Source organism: Bombina bombina, chromosome 5, assembly GCF_027579735.1.
Source record: "Bombina bombina isolate aBomBom1 chromosome 5, aBomBom1.pri, whole genome shotgun sequence".
Classification (NCBI taxonomy): domain Eukaryota; kingdom Metazoa; phylum Chordata; class Amphibia; order Anura; family Bombinatoridae; genus Bombina; species Bombina bombina.
Genome location: NC_069503.1, coordinates 841578497 through 841600195, shown reverse-complemented (window position 1 = coordinate 841600195; position 21699 = coordinate 841578497). Strand labels below are relative to the sequence as shown.

General features: G+C 39.9%; 1 protein-coding gene across 2 annotated transcripts in view; it reads right to left on the bottom strand.

The window, feature by feature from the left end:
• MIB1 (MIB E3 ubiquitin protein ligase 1) overlaps positions 1–21699 on the bottom strand; it is a 476845-nt gene that overhangs the window by 18358 nt on the left and 436788 nt on the right. For both annotated transcript variants that reach the window (XM_053714972.1, XM_053714973.1), the window contains exon 20: positions 570–670. In XM_053714972.1, the coding sequence (XP_053570947.1) occupies positions 570–670 (101 nt within the window). The remainder of the gene's footprint in view (positions 1–569; positions 671–21699) is intronic.

Sequence of the window (21699 nt, the reverse complement as noted above, 5' to 3'; positions counted from 1 at the left end):
AAATGATAAAGTTGCTTAAAATTGCATGCTCTATCTGAATCACGAAAGAAATTTTTTTGGGTTCAATGTCCCTTTAATGGAAGTAAATTGAAAAGTTGTTTAAAATTGCATGCTCTATCTGAATCATAAAAGTTAAAATTTTTTTGAGTGTGCCTTTAAATTAAAGTGAAAGAATAATAAGATTTATACATAATTAAACCTTTACATTTAATATCCCTTTGATTACAAAGTTGGACATTTTAATTTGTAATCAACCTTTTGGGTTTTTTTTTGTATTGTTAAAAATAGGGAAGTAAATGACAAAGTTTATGCCAGAGTTTGTTAAAGGCAAAAAAGCAGGGAAAGTCCTGATTTTCCTCTAATTTAACTGGAATGTCAACTCTCTGCTCTCAGCAATAATGTGTGAAATGAAGATCTCCCGGGGAAGGTGGTGCAGTCATTTGTCTAGTTGTCTCTGACTGCAGCATAATGAGGGTAGTAGAGTAAATCATCTGTGGAGCTGAATACACTGCACTATAACATATTAATAAGAGATATTTGAATGCCTTAATACACGTAAATAATGTTACCTGTTCTTTTATATCCTGTAACTGTTGCTGCAGCTTCTGCACATCTGCATTGACATTGGTGTTGTCCTTGTCCTTCTGAAATGCTGGAATGTTTCCACCTGCTATAAGTAAAGCACATTATATGCGATTAAGAACCGTTCTTCTCAGACTCTCACAAAGCCAGGAGTACACACACACACACACATATATATATATATATATATATATATATATATATATATATATATATATATATATATATATATATATTTGGAAGACAATTTATAAAAAAAAAATAGAAAAGAAAAATATAATTTATGCTTACCTGCTAAATGATTTATTTCATGGTGGTGAGAGTCCAGGAGCCATTACTACTGGGAATTCCAATCCTGGCCACTAGAAGGACCTAAAAACCCGCCCATCTCACTGGTAAACTAGTCTGACGAATAGCCAAGCAAAAAAATAAAAATAAAAGAATGGTAGGAAAGGATGAGCAAAAAATGAGCAGGGGAAAAAAGAGGTGAACACTTGAACTGCAGCCAGAAAAAAAAAGAAATGATGGAATTTTTTTTGTATAAAAAAACATAATTTATGTAAGAACTTACCTAATAAATTCATTTCTTTCATATTAGCAAGAGTCCATGAGCTAGTGACGTATGGGATATACATTCCTACCAGGAGGGGCAAAGTTTCCCAAACCTCAAAATGCCTATAAATACACCCCTCACCACACCCACAAATCAGTTTAACAAATAGCCAAGAAGTGGGGTGATAAGAAAAAAGTGCGAAGCATAAATATAAGGAATTGGAATAATTGTGCTTTATACAAAAAAATCATAACCACCACAAAAAAGGGTGGGCCTCATGGACTCTTGCTAATATGAAAGAAATGAATTTATCAGGTAAGTTCTTACATAAATTATGTTTTCTTTCATGTAATTAGCAAGAGTCCATGAGCTAGTGACGTATGGGATAATGACTACCCAAGATGTGGATCTTCCACGCAAGAGTCACTAGAGAGGGAGGGATAAAATAAAGACAGCCAATTCCGCTGAAAAAAATCCACACCCAAAAATAAAGTTTAAATCCTATAAAGAAAAAAACTGAAAATATAAGCAGAAGATTCAAACTGAAACAGCTGCCTGAAGTACTTTTCTACCAAAAACAGCTTCAGAAGAAGAAAACACATCAAAATGGTAGAATTTAGTAAAAGTATGCAAAGAAGACCAAGTTGCTGCTTTGCAAATCTGATCAACCGAAGCTTCATTCCTAAACGCCCAGGAAGTAGAAACTGACCTAGTAGAATGAGCTGTAATCCTTTGAGGCGGAGTTCTACCCGACTCGACATAAGCATGATGAATTAAAGATTTCAACCAAGATGCCAAAGAAATGGCAGAGGCCTTCTGACCTTTCCTAGAACCGGTAAAGATAACAAATAGACTAGAAGTCTTTCTGAAATTCTTAGTAGCTTCAACATAATATTTCAAAGCTCTAACTACATCCAAAGAATGCAATGATTTCTCCTTAGAATTCTTAGGATTAGGACATAATGAAGGAACCACAATTTCTCTACTAATGTTGTTAGAATTCACAACCTTAGGTAAAAATTTAAAAGAAGTTCGCAACACCGCCTTATCCTGGTGAAAAATCAGAAAAGGAGACTCACAAGAAAGAGCAGATAATTCAGAAACTCTTCTGGCAGAAGAGATGGCCAAAAGGAACAAAACTTTCCAAGAAAGTAATTTAATGTCCAATGAATGCATAGGTTCAAACGGAGGAGCTTGAAGAGTCCCCAGAACCAAATTCAAACTCCAAGGAGGAGAAATTGACTTAATGACAGGTTTTATACGAACCAAAGCTTGTACAAAACAATGAATATCAGGAAGATTAGCAATCTTTCTGTGAAAAAGAACAGAAAGAGCAGAGATTTGTCCTTTCAAGGAACTTGCAGACAAACCTTTATCCAAACCATCCTGAAGAAACTGTAAAATTCTCGGAATTCTAAAAGAATGCCAGGAAAAATGATGAGAAAGACACCAAGAAATATAAGTCTTCCAGACTCTATAATATATCTCCCTAGATACGGATTTACGAGCCTGTAACATAGTATTAATCACAGAGTCAGAGAAACCTCTTTGACTAAGAATCAAGGGTTCAATCTCCACACCTTTAAATTTAAGGATTTGAGATCCTGATGGAAAAAAGGACCTTGCGACAGAAGGTCTGGTCTTAACGGAAGAGTCCACGGTTGGCAAGAGGCCATCCGGAAAAGATCCGCATACCAAAACCTGTGAGGCCATGCTGGAGCTACCAGCAGAACAAACCAGCATTCCTTCAGAATCTTAGAGATTACTCTTGGAAGAAAAACTAGAGGCGGAATGATATAGGCAGGATGATACTTCCAAGGAAGTGACAATGTATCCACTGCTTCCGCTTGAGGATCCCTGGATCTGGACAGATACCTGGGAAGTTTCTTGTTTAGATGAGAGGCCATCAAATCTATTTCTGGAAATCCCCACATTTGAACAATCTGAAGAAAAACCTCTGGGTGAAGAGACCATTCGCCCGGATGTAACGTTTGACGACTGAGATAATCCGCTTCCCAATTGTCTATACCTGGGATATGAACCGCAGAAACTAGACAGGAGCTGGATTCCGCCCATACCAGAATTCGAGATACCTCTTTCATAGCCAGAGGACTGTGAGTCCCTCCTTGATGATTGATGTATGCCACAGTTGTGACATTGTCTGTCTGAAAACAAATGAACGATTCTCTCTTTAGAAGAGGCCATGACTGAAGAGCTCTGAAAATTGCACGGAGTTCCAAAATATTGATCGGTAATCTCACCTCCTGAGATTCCCAAACCCCTTGTGCTGTCAGAGACCCCCACACAGCTCCCCAACCTGTAAGACTTGCATCTGTTGAAATTACAGTCCAGGTCGGAAGAACAAAAGAAGCCCCCTGAACTAAACGATGGTGATCTGTCCACCACGTCAGAGAGTGTCGTACAATCGGTTTTAAAGATATTAATTGAGATATCTTTGTGTAATCCCTGCACCACTGGTTCAGCATACAGAGCTGAAGAGGTCGCATGTGAAAACGAGCAAAGGGGATCGCGTCCGATGCAGCAGTCATAAGACCTAGAATTTCCATGCATAAGGCTACCGAAGGGAATGATTGTGACTGAAGGTTTCGACAAGCTGATATCAATTTTAGACGTCTCTTGTCTGTCAAAGACAGAGTCATGGACACTGAATCTATCTGGAAACCTAAAAAACATAATTTATGCTTACCTGATAAATTCCTTTCTTCTGTTGTGTGATCAGTCCACGGGTCATCATTACTTCTGGGATATTATCTGCTCCCCTACAGGAAGTGCAAGAGGATTCACCCAGCAGAGTTGCTATATAGCTCCTCCCCTCTACGTCACCTCCAGTCATTCGACCAAAGACCAACGAGAAAGGAGAAACCAAGGGTGTAGTGGTGACTGAATTATAATTTAAAAAATATGTACCTGCCTTAAAAAACAGGGCGGGCCGTGGACTGATCACACAACAGAAGAAAGGAATTTATCAGGTAAGCATAAATTATGTTTTCTTCTGTTATGTGTGATCAGTCCACGGGTCATCATTACTTCTGGGATACCAATACCAAAGCAAAAGTACACGGATGACGGGAGGGATAGGCAGGCTCATTATACAGAAGGAACCACTGCCTGAAGAACCTTTCTCCCAAAAATAGCCTCCGAAGAAGCAAAAGTGTCAAATTTGTAAAATTTGGAAAAAGTATGAAGCGAAGACCAAGTTGCAGCCTTGCAAATCTGTTCAACAGAGGCCTCATTCTTAAAGGCCCAAGTGGAAGCCACAGCTCTAGTGGAATGAGCTGTAATTCTTTCAGGAGGCTGCTGTCCAGCAGTCTCATAGGCTAAACGTATTATGCTACGAAGCCAAAAAGAGAGAGAGGTAGCAGAAGCTTTTTGACCTCTCCTCTGTCCAGAATAAACGACAAACAGGGAAGAAGTTTGGCGAAAATCTTTAGTTGCCTGCAAGTAGAACTTGAGGGCACGAACTACATCCAGATTGTGTAGAAGACGTTCCTTCTTTGAAGAAGGATTTGGACACAAGGATGGAACAACAATCTCTTGATTGATATTCCTGTTAGTGACTACCTTAGGTAAGAACCCAGGTTTAGTACGCAGAACTACCTTGTCTGAGTGAAAGATCAGATAAGGAGAATCACAATGTAGGGCTGATAACTCAGAGACTCTTCGAGCCGAGGAAATAGCCATTAAAAATAGAACTTTCCAAGATAACAATTTTATATCAATGGAATGAAGGGGTTCAAACGGAACACCCTGTAAAACGTTAAGAACTAAGTTTAAACTCCATGGCGGAGCAACAGTTTTAAACACAGGCTTGATCCTAGCTAAAGCCTGACAAAAGGCCTGGATGTCTGAATTTTCTGACAGACGCCTGTGTAACAAGATGGACAGAGCTGAGATCTGTCCCTTTAATGAGCTAGCCGATAAACCCTTTTCTAAACCTTCTTGTAGAAAAGACAATATCCTAGGAATCCTAACCTTACTCCAGGAGTAATCTTTGGATTCACACCAGTATAGGTATTTACGCCATATTTTATGGTAAATCTTTCTGGTAACAGGCTTCCTAGCCTGTATCAGGGTATCAATAACCGACTCAGAAAAACCACGTTTTGATAAAATCAAGCGTTCAATTTCCAAGCAGTCAGCTTCAGAGAAGTTAGACTTTGATGTTTGAATGGACCCTGAATCAGAAGGTCCTGTCTTAGAGGTAGAGACCAAGGCGGACAGGATGACATGTCCACTAGATCTGCATACCAAGTCCTGCGCGGCCATGCAGGCGCTATTAGAATCACTGATGCTCTCTCCTGTTTGATTTTGGCAATCAATCGAGGAAGCAGTGGGAAGGGTGGAAACACATAAGCCATCCTGAAGTTCCAAGGTGCTGTCAAAGCATCTATCAGAACCGCTCCCGGATCCCTGGATCTGGATCCGTAGCGAGGAAGTTTGGCGTTCTGGCGAGACGCCATGAGATCTATCTCTGGTTTGCCCCAACGTTGAAGTATTTGGGCAAAGACCTCCGGATGAAGTTCCCACTCCCCCGGATGAAGAGTCTGGCGACTCAAGAAATCCGCCTCCCAGTTCTCCACTCCCGGGATGTGGATTGCTGACAGGTGGCAAGAGTGAGACTCTGCCCAGCGAATTATCTTTGATACTTCTATCATTGCTAGGGAGCTTCTTGTCCCTCCTTGATGGTTGATGTAAGCTACAGTCGTGATGTTGTCCGACTGAAACCTGATGAACCCCCGAGTCTTTAACTGGGGCCAAGCTAGAAGGGCATTGAGAACTGCTCTCAATTCCAGAATGTTTATTGGCAGGAGACTTTCCTCCTGACTCCATTGTCCCTGAGCCTTCAGAGAATTCCAGACAGCGCCCCAACCTAGAAGGCTGGCGTCTGTTGTTACAATTGTCCAGTCCGGCCTGCTGAACGGCATCCCCCTGGACAGATGTGGCCGAGAAAGCCACCATAGAAGAGAGTTTCTGGTCTCTTGATCCAGATTCAGAGTGGGGGACAAATCTGAGTAATCCCCATTCCACTGACTCAGCATGCACAATTGCAGCGGTCTGAGATGTAGGCGTGCAAAGGGAACTATGTCCATTGCTGCTACCATTAAGCCGATCACCTCCATGCATTGAGCTACTGACGGGAGTTGAATGGAATGAAGGACACGGCATGCATTTAGAAGCTTTGTTAATCTGTCTTCTGTCAGATAAATCTTCATTTCTACAGAATCTATAAGAGTCCCCAAGAATGGAACTCTTGTGAGAGGAAAGAGAGAACTCTTCTTTTCGTTCACTTTCCATCCATGCGACCTTAGAAATGCCAGAACTAACTCTGTATGAGACTTGGCAGTTTGAAAGCTTGAAGCTTGTATCAGAATGTCGTCTAGGTACGGAGCTACCGAAATTCCTCGCGGTCTTAGTACCGCCAGAAGGGCACCCAGAACCTTTGTAAAGATTCTTGGAGCCGTAGCCAATCCGAATGGAAGGGCTACAAACTGGTAATGCCTGTTTAAGAAGGCAAACCTTAGATACCGGTAATGATCTTTGTGAATCGGTATGTGAAGGTAAGCATCCTTTAAATCCACTGTGGTCATGTACTGACCCTCTTGGATCATGGGTAAGATTGTCCGAATAGTTTCCATTTTGAACGATGGAACTCTTAGGAATTTGTTTAGGATCTTTAAATCCAAGATTGGCCTGAAAGTTCCCTCTTTTTTGGGAACCACAAACAGGTTTGAGTAAAACCCTTGTCCTTGTTCCGACCGCGGAACCGGATGGATCACTCCCATTAATAATAGATCTTGTACACAGCGTAGAAACGCGTCCTTCTTTATTTGGTTTGTTGACAACCTTGACAGATGAAATCTCCCTCTTGGGGGAGAGAATTTGAAGTCTAGAAGGTATCCCTGAGATATGATCTCTAGCGCCCAGGGATCCTGGACATCTCTTGCCCAAGCCTGGGCGAAGAGAGAGAGTCTGCCCCCCACTAGATCCGGTCCCGGATCGGGGGCCCTCGGTTCATGCTGTCTTTGGGGCAGCAGCAGGTTTACTGGCCTGCTTGCCCTTGTTCCAGGACTGGTTAGGCTTCCAGCCTTGTCTGTAACGAGCAACAGCTCCTCCCTGTTTTGGTGCAGTGGAAGTTGGCGCTGCTCCTGCTTTGAAATTCCGAAAGGGACGAAAATTAGACTGTCTAGCCTTAGCTTTGGCTTTGTCTTGAGGTAGAGCGTGGCCCTTACCTCCTGTAATGTCAGCAATAATTTCTTTCAAACCGGGCCCAAATAAAGTTTGCCCCTTGAAAGGTATATTAAGTAATTTGGACTTAGAAGTTACATCAGCCGACCAGGATTTTAGCCACAGCGCCCTGCGTGCCTGAATGGCGAATCCTGAATTCTTAGCCGTAAGTTTGGTTAAATGTACTACGGCCTCCGAAATGAATGAATTAGCTAGTTTAAGGACTCTAAGCCTGTCCGTAATGTCGTCCAGCGTAGCTGAACTAAGGTTCTCTTCCAGAGACTCAATCCAAAATGCTGCCGCAGCCGTGATCGGCGCGATGCATGCAAGGGGTTGTAATATAAAACCTTGTTGAACAAACATTTTCTTAAGGTAACCCTCTAATTTTTTATCCATAGGATCTGAAAAAGCACAGCTATCCTCCACCGGGATAGTGGTACGCTTAGCTAAAGTAGAAACTGCTCCCTCCACCTTAGGGACCGTTTGCCATAAGTCCCGTGTGGTGGCGTCTATTGGAAACATCTTTCTAAATATTGGAGGGGGTGAGAACGGCACACCGGGTCTATCCCACTCCTTAGTAACAATTTCAGTTAATCTCTTAGGTATAGGAAAAACGTCAGTACTCGCCGGTACCGCAAAGTATTTATCCAACCTACACATTTTCTCTGGTATTGCAACAGCGTTACAATCGTTGAGAGCTGCTAAGACCTCCCCTAGTAATACACGGAGGTTTTCCAATTTAAATTTAAAATTTGAAATATCTGAATCCAATCTGTTTGGATCAGAACCGTCACCTACAGAATGAAGCTCTCCGTCCTCATGCTCTGCAAGCTGTGACGCAGTATCAGACATGGCCCTAGAATTATCAGCGCACTCTGTTCTCACCCCAGAGTGATCACGCTTGCCTCTTAGTTCTGGTAATTTAGCCAAAACTTCAGTCATAACAGTAGCCATATCTTGTAATGTTATCTGTAATGGCTGCCCAGATGTACTAGGCGCCATAATATCACGCACCTCCCGGGCGGGAGATGCAGGTACTGACACGTGAGGCGAGTTAGTCGGCATAACTCTCCCCTCGCTGTTTGGTGAAATTTGTTCAATTTGTACAGATTGGCTTTTATTTAAAGTAGCATCAATACAGTTAGTACATAAATTTCTATTGGGCTCCACCTTGGCATTGGAACAAATGACACAGGTATCTTCCTCTGAATCAGACATGTTTAACACACTAGCAATAAACATGCAACTCGGTTACAATTTTATTTAATAAAAACGTACTGTGCCTCAAGAAGCACTAAACGATTAAATGACAGTTGAAATAATGAACTGAAAAAACAGTTATAGCATCACTCTTAACAAACAACACAACTTTTTAGCAAAGGTTTGTTCCCATTAGTAAAATAACACTAATTAAATTTTAAACATAAAAATTACAGAGCAACGTTTTAAATCACAGTCACTATATAAGTCTCACAGCTCTGCTGAGAGAATCTACCTCCCTTCAAAGAAGTTTGAAGACCCCTGAGTTCTGTTAGAGATGAACCGGATCATGCAGAAAAACTGACTGGAAATTTTTGATGCGTAGCAAAGAGCGCCAAAAACGGCCCCTCCCTCTCACACACAGCAGTGAGAGAGAAACGAAACTGTCATAATTAACACAAGCAAACTGCCAAGTGGAAAAATAATGCCCAAATACTTATTCACTCAGTACCTCATTAATGCAAACGATTCTACATTCCAGCAAAAACGTTTAACATGAAAAATACCTAATAAAAGGTTTAATGTACTTTTACAGAGTAATTCCGGTGTAATACCATCCCCAGAATACTAAAGTGTAAAGCATACATACATGTTCATTATAACGGTATGGCAGGATTTTTTCATCAATTCCATTCAGAAAATAAAAACTGCTACATACCTCAATGCAGATTCAACTGCCCGCTGTCCCCTGATCTGAAGTTTTTACCTCCCTCAGATGGCCGAGAAACAGCAATATGATCTTAACTACTCCAGTTAAAATCATAAGAAAAACTCTGGTAGATTCTTCTTCAAACTCTGCCAGAGAGGTAATAACACGCTCCGGTGCTATTGTAAAATAACAAACTTTTGATTGAAGTTCTAAAAACTAAGTATAATCACCATAGTCCTCTCACACCTCCTATCTAGTCTTTGGGTGCAAGAGAATGACTGGAGGTGACGTAGAGGGGAGGAGCTATATAGCAACTCTGCTGGGTGAATCCTCTTGCACTTCCTGTAGGGGAGCAGATAATATCCCAGAAGTAATGATGACCCGTGGACTGATCACACATAACAGAAGAAAGGTTACCCTTGTCTGAGGAATCAATGAACTTTTTGGTAAATTGATCCTCCAACCATGATCTTGAAGAAACAACACAAGTCGATTCGTATGAGATTCTGCTAAATGTGAAGACTGAGCAAGTACCAAGATATCGTCCAAATAAGGAAATACCACAATACCCTGTTCTCTGATAACAGATAGAAGGGCACGAGAACCTTTGTAAAAATGCTTGGAGCTGTTGCTAGGCCAAACGGTAGAGCCACAAACTGGTAATGCTTGTCTAGGAAAGAGAATCTCAGAAACTGATAGTGATCTGGATGAATTGGAATATGCAGATATGCATCCTGTAAATCTATTGTAGACATATAATGCCCTTGCTGAACAAAAGGCAGGATAGTCCTTACAGTTACCATTTTGAATGTTGGTATCCTTACATAACGATTCAATATTTTTAGATCCAGAACTGGTCTGAAGGAATTCTCCTTCTTTGGTACAATGAAGAGATTTGAATAAAACCCCAGCCCCTGTTCCAGAACTGGAACTGGCATAATTACTCCAGCCAACTCTAGATCTGAAACACAATTCAGAAATGCTTGAGCCTTCGCTGGGTTTACTGGGACACGGGAAAATCTCTTTGCAGGAGGCCTTATCTTGAAGCCAATTCTGTACCCTTCTGAAACAATGTTCTGAATCCAAAGATTGTGAACGGAATTCATCCAAATTTCTTTGAAAAAACGTAATCTGCCCCCTACCAACTGAGCTGGAATGAGGACCGCACCTTCATGTGGACTTAGGAGCTGGCTTTGGTTTTCTAAAAGGCTTGGATTTATTCCAGACTGGAGATGGTTTCCAAACTGATACCGCTCCTGAGGATGAAGGATCAGGCTTTTGTTCCTTGTTGTGACGAAAGGAACGAAAACAATTATTAGACCTAAATTTACCTTTAGATTTTTTATCCTGTGGTAAAAAAGTTCCTTTCCCTCCAGTAACAGTTGAGATAATAGAATCCAACTGAGAACCAAATAATTTATTACCCTGGAAAGAAAGGGAAAGCAGAGTAGACTTAGAAGACATATCAGCATTCCAAGTTTTAAGCCATAAAGCTCTTCTAGCTAAAATAGCTAGAGACATATACCTGACATCAACTCTAATGATATCAAAGATGGCATCACAAATAAAATTATTAGCATGTTGAAGAAGATTAATAATGCTATGAGAATTATGATCTGTTACTTGTTGCGCTAAAGCTTCTAACCAAAAAGTTGAAGCTGCAGCAACATCCGCTAAAGATATAGCAGGTCTAAGAAGATTACCTGAACACAAGTAAGCTTTTCTTAGAAAGGATTCAATTTTCCTATCTAAAGGATCCTTAAAGGAAGTACCATCTGCCGTAGGAATAGTAGTACGCTTAGCAAGAGTAGAGACAGCCCCATCAACCTTAGGGATTTTGTCCCAAAACTCTAATCTGTCAGATGGCACAGGATATAATTGCTTAAAACGTTTAGAAGGAGTAAATGAATTACCCAAATTATTCCATTCCCTGGAAATTACTTCAGAAATAGCATCAGGGACAGGAAAAACTTCTGGAATAACTACAGGAGATTTAAAAACCTTATCTAAACGTTTAGATTTAGTATCAAGAGGACTAGAATCCTCTATTTCTAATGCAATTAGGACTTCTTTAAGTAAAGAACAAATAAATTCCATTTTAAATAAATATGAAGATTTATCAGCATCAACCTCTGAGACAGAATCCTCTGAACCAGAAGAACCATTATCAGAATCAGAATGATGATGTTCATTTAAAAATTCATCTGAAAAATGAGAAGTTTTAAAAGACTTTTTACGTTTACTAGAAGGAGGAATAACAGACATAGCCTTCTTAATGGATTTAGAAACAAAATCTCTTATGTTATCAGGAACACTCTGAGTATTAGATGTTGACGGAACAGCAACAGGTAATGTAACTTTACTAAAGGAAATATTATCTGCATTAACAAGTTTGTCATGACATTCAATACAAACAACAGCTGGAGGAACAGCTACCAAAAGTTTACAGCAGATACACTTAGCTTTGGTAGCTCCAGCACCAGGCAGCGATTTTCCAGAAGTATCTTCTGACTCAGTTTCAACGTGGGACATCTTGCAATATGTAATAGAAAAAACAACATATAAAGCAAAATTGATCAAATTCCTTAAATGACAGTTTCAGGAATGGGAAAAAATGCCAGTGAACAAGCTTCTAGCAACCAGAAGCAATAAATAATGATACTTAAATAATGTGGAGACAATAGTGACGTCCATATTATTTAGCGCCAAAAAAAGACGCCCACATTATTTGGCGCCTAAATGCTTTTGGCGCCAGAAATGACGCCACATCCGGAACGCCGACACTTTTGGCGCAAAAAAACGTCAAAAATGACGCAACTTCCGGCGACACGTATGACGCCGGAAACAGAAAAAAAAAATTTGCGCCAAAAAAGTCCGCGCCAAGAATGACGCAATAAAATAAAGCATTTTCAGCCCCCGCGAGCCTAACAGCCCACAGGGAAAAAAGTCAAATTTTAAGGTAAGAAAAAATTGATTTATTCATATGCATTATCCCAAATATGAAACTGACTGTCTGAAAATAAGGAACTTTGAACATCCTGAGTCAAGGCAAATAAATGTTTGAATACATATATTTAGAACTTTATAAAAAAGTGCCCAACCATAGCTTAGAGTGTCACAGAAAATAAGACTTACTTACCCCAGGACACTCATCTACAAGTTTGTAGAAAGCCAAACCAGTACTGAAACGAAAATCAGTAGAGGTAATGGTATATATAAGAGTATATCGTCGATCTGAAAAGGGAGGTAAGAGATGAATCTCTACGACCGATAACAGAGAACCTATGAAATAGACCCCGTAGAAGGAGATCATTGAATTCAAATAGGCAATACTCTCCTCACATCCCTCTGACATTCACTGCACGCTGAGAGGAAAACCGGGCTCCAACCTGCTGCGGAGCGCATATCAACGTAGAATCTAGCACAAACTTACTTCACCACCTCCATAGGAGGCAAAGTTTGTAAAACTGATTTGTGGGTGTGGTGAGGGGTGTATTTATAGGCATTTTGAGGTTTGGGAAACTTTGCCCCTCCTGGTAGGAATGTATATCCCATACGTCACTAGCTCATGGACTCTTGCTAATTACATGAAAGAAATATAAGCGGGTCTCATGGACTCTGACCACCATGAAATAAATAAATTTATCTGGTAAGTATAAATGATATTTTCTTTCATAAAGGTAGTAAAAGTCCACAAGCCATTACTCCTGGGAACAAATGCCCAAGCTGTGGAGTCCACGAGTAATGAGGGCAGAAAAAATAATGTTTTAACCAAATCTAATTTAAAGCGACAGTATACACTCATTTTCATATAACTGCATGTAATAGACACTACTATAAAGAATAAGATGCAGAGATACTGATATAAAAATCCAGTATGAAACTGTTTAAAAACTTACTTAGAAGCTCTCAGTTGAAAAGGTTGCTGGAAAGCCCACTACAAGTGGGAAATAACCCCCCCCTTCTTTTGCATATGAAAAGACCCTTTACATAAACAGGAGCAAGTTGGAGTAGGTAGCTGACGGTATTCTTATAAAACTTTGGGGCTTGGTTAGGAGTCTGAAAATCAGAGCAATGTTATTTAAAAATAAGCAAAACTATACATTTAAAAAAAAACAAAAAAACTTTATGGGCTATATAAATAGATCATCTACAAAACATTTATGCAAAGAAAAAAATGAGTGTATAATGTCCCTTTAAGCCTTTCTTCTGTCTCCTTGTAGGCAAGACAAAACAACCAAGGAGCTGCTAGAGCATCCACAAACACTGCCTGAGGATCCCTGTTCCTTGAAACAGAATATTTATAGGTAACCTCGCCTCCTGAGGAGACCATCTCCCTCCGCTGTCTGAGACCCACAAACTGCACCCTAACTCAAAAGATTTGAGTCTGTTGTGATAACAGTCCAGATTGAACAAAAGATGTCCATAGAACAATAGACTAATGATCTATCCACCATGAATGGGATTGTCTTGCTCTGTTATCTAGCAGACTTTTCTGAGAGAGCAGAGTATGATCCTTGCACCATTGATGCATTGAAGCATACAAAGCTGGAGAGGTCTCATAGGAAACCGAGTAAATGGTATAGCATCTGATGCTACTATCATCAGCCCAAACACCTCCATGCAAAGAGCCACTGAGGTAAAGGAACAGACTGAAGATTTTAACAAGCTATGAGTAACTTAAAACTCCTTTGATCTGTCAATGCCAGTCTCATAGAAATGGAGTCTATAATGCCACCTATGAAAGTAACCCTGGTACAAGTGGAAAGCGAACTCTTTAGAAAACTAATTTTCCAACAATGTTTTTTAAGAAGCAACACAAGTCTGTTGGTATGAGATACTGCTAAAGGTAAATATAAAGCCTGTACTAAGATATTATTCAGGTAAAAGAACCACTAAAATATCTTGAGTTCTTATCACAGGTAAGAGAGCTCTGCATACGTTTGTAAATATTCATGGAGCAGTAACCAGACCAAACTGAAATGTTTGTCCAGGAAAGCAAAATCCTAGAAACTGAAGATTATCCCTGTAAATAACAATATGAAGATAAGCATCCTTCAAATCTATTGTGGATATAAACTGCCCCTGTTAAACAAGAAGGACAGTCCTACGAAAGTAGGAAGCCCTGAGAAAATTGTTTAAAGTCTTTAAATCTAGAACTGGCCTTTAAAGTCCCCTCCTTCTTGGTAACAATGAAAAGGTTGGAAAAAACCCTGGCCTGGTACTGTGACTATTACCCTCATAGATTTCAGTTCGAAGACTGACAAAAAAAAAAAAAGCTTTTTCCTTTAAATGATTTTTTTTTTTGGAGGACATGAGAGGGGAATTCTTGATTTGAAACCTATTCTATATCCATGAGAGACTATATTAACAGAATGAGACTAAACCCCCTGAAAAAGGCATAATCTTTCCTCTACAAGAAGCACTGTATCAGGGGCCCTACCTTTATGCTAACTTTGTACACGAAGCAGGTATATAAGACTGGTTAAAATTTGAATTAAAGTTGTTTGAAAGTAGTAGGGAAAGCTCCAGTATGCGGATTCTTATAGAGAAAAACAGACCACAGAAAAACAACAGATCAATGTGGTAGGCAAACAACCAACCAAAGGGGTTTAGGCAATAAATCCTAGAAAATAACAATGGGCAAATAAATACATAAAAAGGAGACCTTCCAGTACAATACACTCAAAATATATAAGCTTTTGAAAGTAATTAAAATACTACCCCCTCCACAGGTCAAGGACAAGAGCACTGTGCAGCAAACCAACCAGATAGTGTGTCTGGAAAAGAATAAAAAACCTGCGCTAAAGTGTAAATTGGCGTGCACTAACCAGACAAAGCTTGGCAGTATAGAGGGGAATAGAAGCGTGCACAGAAAAACTTAAAGAGCTAATAAACCTGAGTGTGCTAAAAATCATAAAAGCCAATACAGAGAAAATAAACTAAGTGCGGTAAAAAGCAGACGCGGCAAATAAGAGAAGGCACACTCTCAATCAACAGCTGACGTGCGAAAACGCCAATGAGTGTAAGTGACACCGACGTGCGCTAAGAATGAAGATAAAGGGCACTTTCATTCATGAAGTATAAGATACTTCATGTAGAAAGCTCCTTTATTTGATTCAATCGATCGCCGCTCTTAGCTCCTACAGCAGCCCACAGCTAAAAAAATTTTTTGGCTAAGGGGTGACGTTTTCACCTCTTAGCCAATAGCCGTGCGGTAAATCCGGCTTGGCGCCCATGGGAGCTGGATTTACCGTACGGCTATTGGCTAAGAGGTGAAAGTGTCACCTCTAAGCCAAAAATATTTTTAGCCATGAGCTGCTGTAGGAGCAAAGAGCGGCGATTGGTTGAATCAAAGGAGCTTTCTACATGAAGTATCTTATACTTCATGAATGAAAGTGACTTATTTGTTTCAATAGTAAATCCTAGCGTTTGTAACTTCCTTTACCCATAACCCCCAGTCATTGGGCTGAAGGGAAATGGAAAAACATAATTGATGTAAGAACTTACCTGATAAATTCATTTCTTTCATATTAGCAAGAGTCCATGAGCTAGTGACGTATGGGATATACATTCCTACCAGGAGGGGCAAAGTTTCCCAAACCTCAAGAGCTGAAGAACTAGACCTTAAATTGAAAAAAAACATAATTTATGTAAGAACTTACCTGATAAATTCATTTCTTTCATATTAACAAGAGTCCATGAGCTAGTGACGTATGGGATATACATTCCTACCAGGAGGGGCAAAGTTTCCCAAACCTTAAAATGCCTATAAATACACCCCTCACCACACCCACAAATCAGTTTAACGAATAGCCAAGAAGTGGGGTGATAAGAAAAAAAGTGCGAAGCATATAAAATAAGGAATTGGAATAATTGTGCTTTATACAAAAAAATCATAACCACCACAAAAAAGGGTGGGCCTCATGGACTCTTGTTAATATGAAAGAAATGAATTTATCAGGTAAGTTCTTACATAAATTATGTTTTCTTTCATGTAATTAACAAGAGTCCATGAGCTAGTGACGTATGGGATAATGACTACCCAAGATGTGTATCTTTCCACACAAGAGTCACTAGAGAGGGAGGGATAAAATAAAGACAGCCAATTCCTGCTGAAAATAATCCACACCCAAAATAAAGTTTAACAAAAAACATAAGCAGAAGATTCAAACTGAAACCGCTGCCTGAAGAACTTTTCTACCAAAAACTGCTTCAGAAGAAGAAAATACATCAAAATGGTAGAATTTAGTAAAAGTATGCAAAGAGGACCAAGTTGCTGCTTTGCAGATCTGGTCAACTGAAGCTTCATTCCTAAACGCCCAGGAAGTAGATACTGACCTAGTAGAATGAGCTGTAATTCTCTGAGGCGGAATTTTACCCGACTCAACATAGGCAAGATGAATTAAAGATTTCAACCAAGATGCCAAAGAAATGGCAGAAGCTTTCTGGCCTTTCCTAGAACCGGAAAAGATAACAAATAGACTAGAAGTCTTACGGAAAGATTTCGTAGCTTCAACATAATATTTCAAAGCTCTAACAACATCCAAAGAATGCAACGATTTCTCCTTAGAATTCTTAGGATTAGGACATAATGAAGGAACCACAATTTCTCTACTAATGTTGTTGGAATTCACAACTTTAGGTAAAAATTCAAAAGAAGTTCGCAACACCGCCTTATCCTGATGAAAAATCAGAAAAGGAGACTCACAAGAAAGAGCAGATAATTCAGAAACTCTTCTAGCAGAAGAGATGGCCAAAAGGAACAAAACTTTCCAAGAAAGTAATTTAATGTCCAATGAATGCATAGGTTCAAACGGAGGAGCTTGAAGAGCTCCCAGAACCAAATTCAAACTCCAAGGAGGAGAAATTGACTTAATGACAGGTTTTATACGAACCAAAGCTTGTACAAAACAATGAATATCAGGAAGAATAGCAATCTTTCTGTGAAAAAGAACAGAAAGAGCGGAGATTTGTCCTTTCAAAGAACTTGCGGACAAACCCTTATCTAAACCATCCTGAAGAAACTGTAAAATTCTCGGTATTCTAAAAGAATGCCAAGAAAAATGATGAGAAAGACACCAAGAAATATAAGTCTTCCAGACTCTATAATATATCTCTCGAGATACAGATTTACGAGCCTGTAACATAGTATTAATCACGGAGTCAGAGAAACCTCTTTGACCAAGAATCAAGCGTTCAATCTCCATACCTTTAAATTTAAGGATTTCAGATCCGGATGGAAAAAAGGACCTTGTGACAGAAGGTCTGGTCTTAACGGAAGAGTCCATGGTTGGCAAGATGCCATCCGGACAAGATCCGCATACCAAAACCTGTGAGGCCATGCCGGAGCTATTAGCAGAACAAACGAGCATTCCCTCAGAATCTTGGAGATTACTCTTGGAAGAAGAACTAGAGGCGGAAAGATATAGGCAGGATGATACTTCCAAGGAAGTGATAATGCATCCACTGCCTCCGCCTGAGGATCCCGGGATCTGGACAGATACCTGGGAAGTTTCTTGTTTAGATGAGAGGCCATCAGATCTATCTCTGGGAGCCCCCACATTTGAACAATCTGAAGAAATACCTCTGGGTGAAGAGACCATTCGCCCGGATGCAACGTTTGGCGACTGAGATAATCCGCTTCCCAATTGTCTACACCTGGGATATGAACCGCAGAGATTAGACAGGAGCTGGATTCTGCCCAAACCAAAATTCGAGATACTTCTTTCATAGCCAGAGGACTGTGAGTCCCTCCTTGATGATTGATGTATGCCACAGTTGTGACATTGTCTGTCTGAAAACAAATGAACGATTCTCTCTTCAGAAGAGGCCAAAACTGAAGAGCTCTGAAAACTGCACGGAGTTCCAAGATATTGATCGGTAATCTCACCTCCTGAGATTCCCAAACTCCTTGTGCCGTCAGAGATCCCCACACAGCTCCCCAACCTGTGAGACTTGCATCTGTTGAAATTACAGTCCAGGTCGGAAGAACAAAAGAAGCCCCCTGAATTAAACGAAGGTGATCTGTCCACCACGTTAGAGAGTGTCGAACAATCGGTTTTAAAGATATTAATTGATATATCTTCGTGTAATCCCTGCACCATTGGTTCAGCATACAGAGCTGAAGAGGTCGCATGTGAAAACGAGCAAAGGGGATCGCGTCCGATGCAGCAGTCATAAGACCTAGAATTTCCATGCATAAGGCTACCGAAGGGAATGATTGAGACTGAAGGTTTCGACAAGCTGTAATCAATTTTAGACTTCTCTTGTCTGTTAAAGACAGAGTCATGGACACTGAATCTATCTGAAAACCCAGAAAGGTTACCCTTGTTTGAGGAATCAAAGAACTTTTTGGTAAATTGATCCTCCAACCATGATCTTGAAGAAACAACACAAGTCGATTCGTATGAGACTCTGCTAAATGTAAAGACTGAGCAAGTACCAAGATATCGTCCAAATAAGGAAATACCACAATACCCTGTTCTCTGATTACAGACAGAAGGGCACCGAGAATCTTTGTGAAAATTCTTGGAGCTGTAGCAAGGCCAAACGGTAGAGCCACAAATTGGTAATGCTTGTCTAGAAAAGAGAATCTCAGGAACTGATAATGATCTGGATGAATCGGAATATGCAGATATGCATCCTGTAAATCTATTGTGGACATATAATTCCCTTGCTGAACAAAAGGCAATATAGTCCTTACAGTTACCATCTTGAACGTTGGTATCCTTACATAACGATTCAATAATTTTAGATCCAGAACTGGTCTGAAGGAATTCTCCTTCTTTGGTACAATGAAGAGATTTGAATAAAACCCCATCCCCTGTTCCGGAACTGGAACTGGCATAATTACTCCAGCCAACTCTAGATCTGAAACACAATTCAGAAATGCTTGAGCTTTCACTGGATTTACTGGGACATGGGAAAGAAAAAATCTCTTTGCAGGAGGTCTCATCTTGAAACCAATTCTGTACCCTTCTGAAACAATGTTCTGAATCCAAAGATTGTGAACAGAATTGATCCAAATTTCTTTGAAAAAACGTAACCTGCCCCCTACCAGCTGAACTGGAATGAGGGCCGTACCTTCATGTGAACTTAGAAGCAGGCTTTGCCTTTCTAGCAGGCTTGGATTTATTCCAGACTGGAGATGGTTTCCAAACTGAAACTGCTCCTGAGGACGAAGGATCAGGCTTTTGTTCTTTGTTGAAACGAAAGGAACGAAAACGATTGTTAGCCCTGTTTTACCTTTAGACTTTTTATCCTGTGGTAAAAAAGTTCCTTTCCCACCAGTAACAGTTGAAATAATAGAATCCAACTGAGAACCAAATAATTTGTTTCCCTGGAAAGAAATGGAAAGTAGAGTTGATTTAGAAGCCATATCAGCATTCCAGGTCTTAAGCCATAAAGCTCTTCTGGCTAAGATAGCCAGAGACATAAACCTAACATCAACTCTAATAATATCAAAAATGGCATCACAGATGAAATTATTAGCATGCTGGAGAAGAATAATAATATCATGAGAATCACGATTTGTTACTTGTTGCGCTAGAGTTTCCAACCAAAAAGTTGAAGCTGCAGCAACATCAGCCAATGATATAGCAGGTCTAAGAAGATTACCTGAACATAGATAAGCTTTTCTTAGAAAAGATTCAATTTTTCTATCTAAAGGATCCTTAAACGAGGTACCATCTGACGTAGGAATGGTAGTACGTTTAGCAAGGGTAGAAATAGCCCCATCAACTTTAGGGATTTTGTCCCAAAATTCTAACCTGTCAGGCGGAACAGGATATAATTGCTTAAAACGTTTAGAAGGAGTAAATGAATTACCCAATTTATCCAATTCCTTGGAAATTACAGCAGAAATAGCATTAGGAACAGGAAAGACTTCTGGAATAACCGCAGGAGCTTTAAAAACCTTATCCAAACGTATAGAATTAGTATCAAGAGGACTAGAATCCTCTATTTCTAAAGCAATTAGTACTTCTTTAAGTAAAGAGCGAATAAATTCCATCTTAAATAAATATGAAGATTTATCAGCATCAATCTCTGAGATAGAATCCTCTGAACCAGAAGAGTCCAAAGAATCAGAATGATGGTGTTCATTTAAAAATTCATCTGTAGAGAGAGAAGATTTAAAAGACTTTTTACGTTTACTAGAAGGAGAAATAACAGACAAAGCCTTCTTTATGGATTCAGAAACAAAATCTCTTATGTTATCAGGAACATTCTGCACCTTAGATGTTGAGGGAACTGCAACAGGCAATGGTACATCACTAAAGGAAATATTATCTGCTTTAACAAGTTTGTCATGACAATTATTACAAACAACAGCTGGAGGAATAGCTACCAAAAGTTTACAGCAGATACACTTAGCTTTGGTAGATCCAGCAGGCAGTGGTTTTCCTGTAGTATCTTCTGGCTCAGATGCAACGTGAGACATCTTGCAATATGTAAGAGAAAAAACAACATATAAAGCAAAATAGATCAAATTCCTTATAAGACAGTTTCAGGAATGGGAAAAAATGCCAAACATCAAGCTTCTAGCAACCAGAAGCAAATGAAAAATGAGACTGAAATAATGTGGAGACAAAAGCGACGCCCATATTTTTTAGCGCCAAATAAGACGCCCACATTATTTGGCGCCTAAATGCTTTTGGCGCCAAAAATGACGCCACATCCGGAACGCCGGCATTTTTGGCGCAAAATAACGCCAAAAAATGACGCAACTTCCGGCGACACGTATGACGCCGGAAACGGAAAAGAATTTTTGCGCCAAAAAAGTCTGCGCCAAGAATGACGCAATAAAATGAAGCATTTTCAGCCCCCGCGAGCCTAACAGCCCACAGGGAAAAAAGTCAAATTTTTGAGGTAAGAAAAAATATGATAATTCAATGCATAATCCCAAATATGAAACTGACTGTCTGGAAATAAGGAAAGTTGAACATTCTGAGTCAAGGCAAATAAATGTTTGAATACATATATTTAGAACTTTATAAATAAAGTGCCCAACCATAGCTTAGAGTGTCACAGAAAATAAGACTTACTTACCCCAGGACACTCATCTACATGTTTGTAGAAAGCCAAACCAGTACTGAAACGAGAATCAGTAGAGGAAATGGTAAATATAAGAGTATATCGTCGATCTGAAAAGGGAGGTAAGAGATGAATCTCTACGACCGATAACAGAGAACCTTATGAAATAGACCCCGTAGAAGGAGATCACTGCATTCAATAGGCAATACTCTCTTCACATCCCTCTGACATTCACTGCACGCTGAGAGGAAAACCGGGCTCCAACTTGCTGCGGAGCGCATATCAACGTAGAATCTAGCACAAACTTACTTCACCACCTCCCTTGGAGGCAAAGTTTGTAAAACTGATTTGTGGGTGTGGTGAGGGGTGTATT